The sequence below is a fragment of the Alligator mississippiensis genome, chromosome 14 (assembly GCF_030867095.1).
Source record: "Alligator mississippiensis isolate rAllMis1 chromosome 14, rAllMis1, whole genome shotgun sequence".
Lineage (NCBI taxonomy): Eukaryota > Metazoa > Chordata > Crocodylia > Alligatoridae > Alligator > Alligator mississippiensis.
Genome location: NC_081837.1, coordinates 20,937,608 through 20,941,697, shown reverse-complemented (window position 1 = coordinate 20,941,697; position 4,090 = coordinate 20,937,608). Strand labels below are relative to the sequence as shown.

The window sequence follows — 4,090 nt, the reverse complement described above, 5'->3', positions numbered from 1 at the left end:
TGCTGAAAATGGACTGCCTGAGTCCCTGGCAAAGCAGAGCAGCTCCTGCAGAGAGATATCTGCCCCCTCCCCAGACCCTTCCTGCCCTGTCTGCTGCTAAGCCTTCAGCCCCAGCCCTTCCAGAGCTAGCCCCAGCCTGGCAAATTCCCCAGCTGCCCAGTGCACCTTCTCCTTGCCTAGACCTGGCTGCTGCAGCTGGGGGAGAATACAGCCTTGCCCTCACTTCAGGCAGTGGGTTGGTGTCTCTGCTACAGGGACACAAGCAGAGAGAGCATCCCCTTTCCCATGCTGGAAGCCCTCTGTGCACATCCCTGGCCAGGCCCTACCCTAGCACATCTCTCTCAGCTTATGTTCCCTGTCTGCTGCAGGCACCACCATGTATTGCTGTGCCTGACACGGTTACACAGGCCGTGGACAGAAGGGGAAATCTCTTTACATTCCAAGCACTCAAACCCTTTAATGCACTCTTCCTCTGTGCAAGCTGAATGAGGCCAGCAACCAAGATCAGGTCTTTCAAGCACTGGGTGAGAAAGGGAGTGGGAACAGCTCCTTTCTTCCCCCAAATCAGTTCCAAGGAGAACAGACAGAGCTCCACATTGATCCCAGCCCCTCTAATGCTTCCCCTGGGAAACCCACATGCAAACCTTGCACCACACAAATCCCTGGCTGCCCTTCACGCCTGGAGCCAGGTGGGGCTCTGCTCCCTGGGTTTCTCACTGCACCAAGAAGGAACAAATGTCAGAGAGGGGACATGGAGAAAATCCCCAACCCTTTGAAAGAGGGAATCTGGCTCCCAGGAGAGGCTTCACTCCAGGACTTCAGCTCTGGGGGCCCAGCCTCGAGCCCAAGACAGGGAGCGCAGACACTAGGGCTGTGTGAAACAGCACCACTCTGCTTCAACTTCCACTTTGACATGTCGATGGAACAGTGTTTTGTTTCAAGTTTGGTTTCATCTAGAAAGCACTGGTCCATTTCGTTTCATAGAAACTCTTTCACTGTTTCGATGTTTCACCCATAGTTTATAAAGGGGAAGCACAAAACTGCCTATCCCTTTGTCATTTCTTGCCTAATTTCGATGAAGCATGCAGGGACGGTAGCCCCTTCTGTGGGCATGAAGTCTGCCACGGTTCAAGGAGATAGGTGCAGTGGTTTCTGGGAAACTGCAACTCAAGTAGTTGACAAGCAAAACTCCTGCCACTTGCCAGCAGCAGCAGCCTCCTGGGATCCAGCAGGCAGATCCAGAGGTCTGCACCCCTGCGAGGGCTGTAGGGCTCTTCCAGACTCTTCCTACAGGTGTGGGCCACTGATCTGCCTGCTGGATTATTGGAGGCTGCTCCTGCCACCTGGGACCGGTAGTCTCTCATACTTTTCCTGGACCATCCCAGGTCTTAGGTCTTAGGGGTACTTAGGGTGGGCATCTCTCTGACTGGAGACCTTTAAATTTGGTTAAAGGGGCAGAGGTGAGAGGAGGGACTGCAGCCCTTGTCTCCAGGGAGCATCTGCACTGCTTCCAGAGAGTTGGTCTCTGGCTAATCCAACGGGACCCAGAGGAGCACAAGCCACTTCAGAGAAGAGTGTGCACCCTGCTTATATGGAGCACAGCATGCAAATAGACCCCAGCCTTTGCTCCTAAAAGTCTAACTTGAGAAACTGCAGCCCCCAGTGTCTGGGCAGCTTTGAATCTGACCCTCAGGAGACCTCCCTCCAGAGCTGGGAACATGACCCTCTGGCTTCATTTTGCTCTTGCAGTCTTCAAAGGTTGGTCGTCTCCTTCAGGGCACCAGACAGACACCCCACCAGTTTGGTCTCAGTCTCACAGGCTGCCACCAGTGATTTCACTGTTTCTTTGCAAGTGTCCTCTCTGAGATCCAGCTGGTAGAGTCTGAAGGGGCAGCAAGGAAGCCTGGAGACTCTGCACCTCTTCTGCAAAGCCAGTAATACCTGGATGGCCTGGGCCCAGCAGCCCTCTGGGAAGGGGCTGCAGTGAGTCAGACAAATCATTGGGAACTCAAATACCATTGGATATGCACCAGCAGTGAAAGGGAGATTCACTATCTCTAGAGACAACACCCAGAGCCTGCTGTGGACTCAGCCCGGTATTGCTGTGCAGGTACACAGCGAGAGAAAGCCCCTCTGAGCCCAGGCAAAAACCTGCCAGGGCCATTTAAGAGCCTGGTCCAGCAGGCGGTGCTGACAGCACATGATTTGCAGCAGGGAAAAGACAGGGCAGGGGCCTGGAAACCTCTGTCTTCATCTGTTTCCTCTCTGGATTTCACACCAGCTGCAGGGCTGTGTTGTGAGGTCCACCCCAGGCATCTCCTGCCCCCGTTCACCCTGTCTCCTCCACTCCCCGCCAGCCCCTCCTCCTGCCCTGCTCTGCATCCCCATGTCTTTCAGGGCACCCAGCAGCACAGCCCCAAAAACAGAAGACCAGACAACTGACCAAAATGTTTCAGGGCCCATCCGGTGGAAACAGCCAGGGGGCATGCCCCACCTCCCTGGGGGATGGAGATGCCCACACATCAGTATCCTCTCCAGGTGCCTCTGTGCCTCACACAGGGTCACCTTTCATGGGTGACCTTTCATGCTCTATAAGAACCCAGCTGCCTCCACACGCTCCAGCCCCTGAAAAGTCACATAGCCAGGGCCTGACCCAGATAGCAGGTACAGAAAGACTTAGACCTAGGGAGACAGATGCCCAGTGCAAGCTTCCCCTGCCAGACTCAGAGTAAACCTAAAAGCAGAAAGCCCCAGGGACCCTGTGAGAAAGCAAGCCGGAGGGGCCTTGTCGAGTGGGGGCTCCTTTGCAAGGCTGAGGTTCATACTCTGGAGTCTCCATCCCTATTTCTCTCTCTCTCCTAAGATGGTAATTTGCAAAAAAGTTCAAACAGTTCAGGAACCCAAAGTCTCCATGTCAGAAGTAGCTTAGGGATGTAGAAACTCAAGAGCAACAGCTTTCCAGGGAGACAGGGGCTCCTCCAGCTCTCAGCCAAGTGGATCGGGCACCTGCATTTCAGAAAAGGTCACCCCCAGGGCATGGGCAGGATCACAGAAGTCAGTGGAGAAGAAAAGAAATGGAGTGGGTCCCCCACCAGACAACAAGTCTAGCTCCTTCAACCCCAGGCCAGTACTTGTTCCAGCCCAAACAGAACAAGGACCAGACCAACCACAGGGGAAGAAATCCAAGTCATTTAAAAGAAGCAAATATGTAAATATGGCAGCATGACCTAGTGTTAATCTATTTCTGCCCATCCACAGCCACCACCTATTGACCTGCAACATCTGTGCAGTTTCCAACCCATCTGCCCAAGGACCAGCCAGGACAAACCATGAGGAAGATGAGTGTGTGGCTTCATGTAGTTCTCACCGCAGCATTTCTGGGAGGTATCACATCTCTGATCCATTCAGTAGAAGGGTATGGGCAGGGCGGGTGGTACAGAGGGAAATGTATCCATGACCCTTCTCTGGCTCATCTTCCATTGCGTCCTGTTGCCGTCATGGAAAGGGAGTCTGAGTACTGGCACCACCTCCTCACAGCTTCCTTTTCTCTCCCCACGTCAGGGGCTCGGTCCCAAGTGGTTCTGACTCAGTCAGGTCCAGAAGTGAAGAGAACCGGAGAATCTACTACACTGAGATGTGCCGTGAGCGGGTTTGATGCGAATGGCTGGTGGATGGCTTGGATCAGGCAGAGACCAGGGAAGGGGCTGGACTGGCTGGCTAGCTACCGGTCATCCTCACAGAGCAACCACTACTCCCCCGTCATCCAGGGACGCATCCGAGTTTCCAAGGACAGCTCCAACTTCTACCTGGAGCTGAAGAGCCTGAAGCCCGAGGACATGGCCATGTACTACTGTGCCAGAGATGCACAGTGAGGGGAAGTGAAAGAGAAGCCAGACAAAAACCTCCTACTGCAACAGTACAAGAAACATTCATTCCTGGGGGCATAGGGAGTGCAAGAGACACCGTGAGGGACCAGCAGAGAGAAGAGAACAGGGAAAACCTACTTCTTGAAAGGACACTTGCTTATCTCCTAGCTGGCTAGTGACATGTCAGGTGGGAAGGGGATTGTTCTGCCTGAGGTCCATTCATT

General features: G+C 53.9%; 1 gene segment (V, D, J or C); it reads left to right on the top strand.

Annotated features, from left to right (window-relative positions):
• The first annotated feature begins 3,497 nt into the window (after window positions 1-3,497).
• On the top strand, window positions 3,498-3,872 carry LOC106737783 (Ig heavy chain V region C3-like). The segment is given in 1 exon segment: window positions 3,498-3,872. A coding segment is annotated over 1 exon segment (375 nt).
• Window positions 3,873-4,090: the final 218 nt, after the last annotated feature.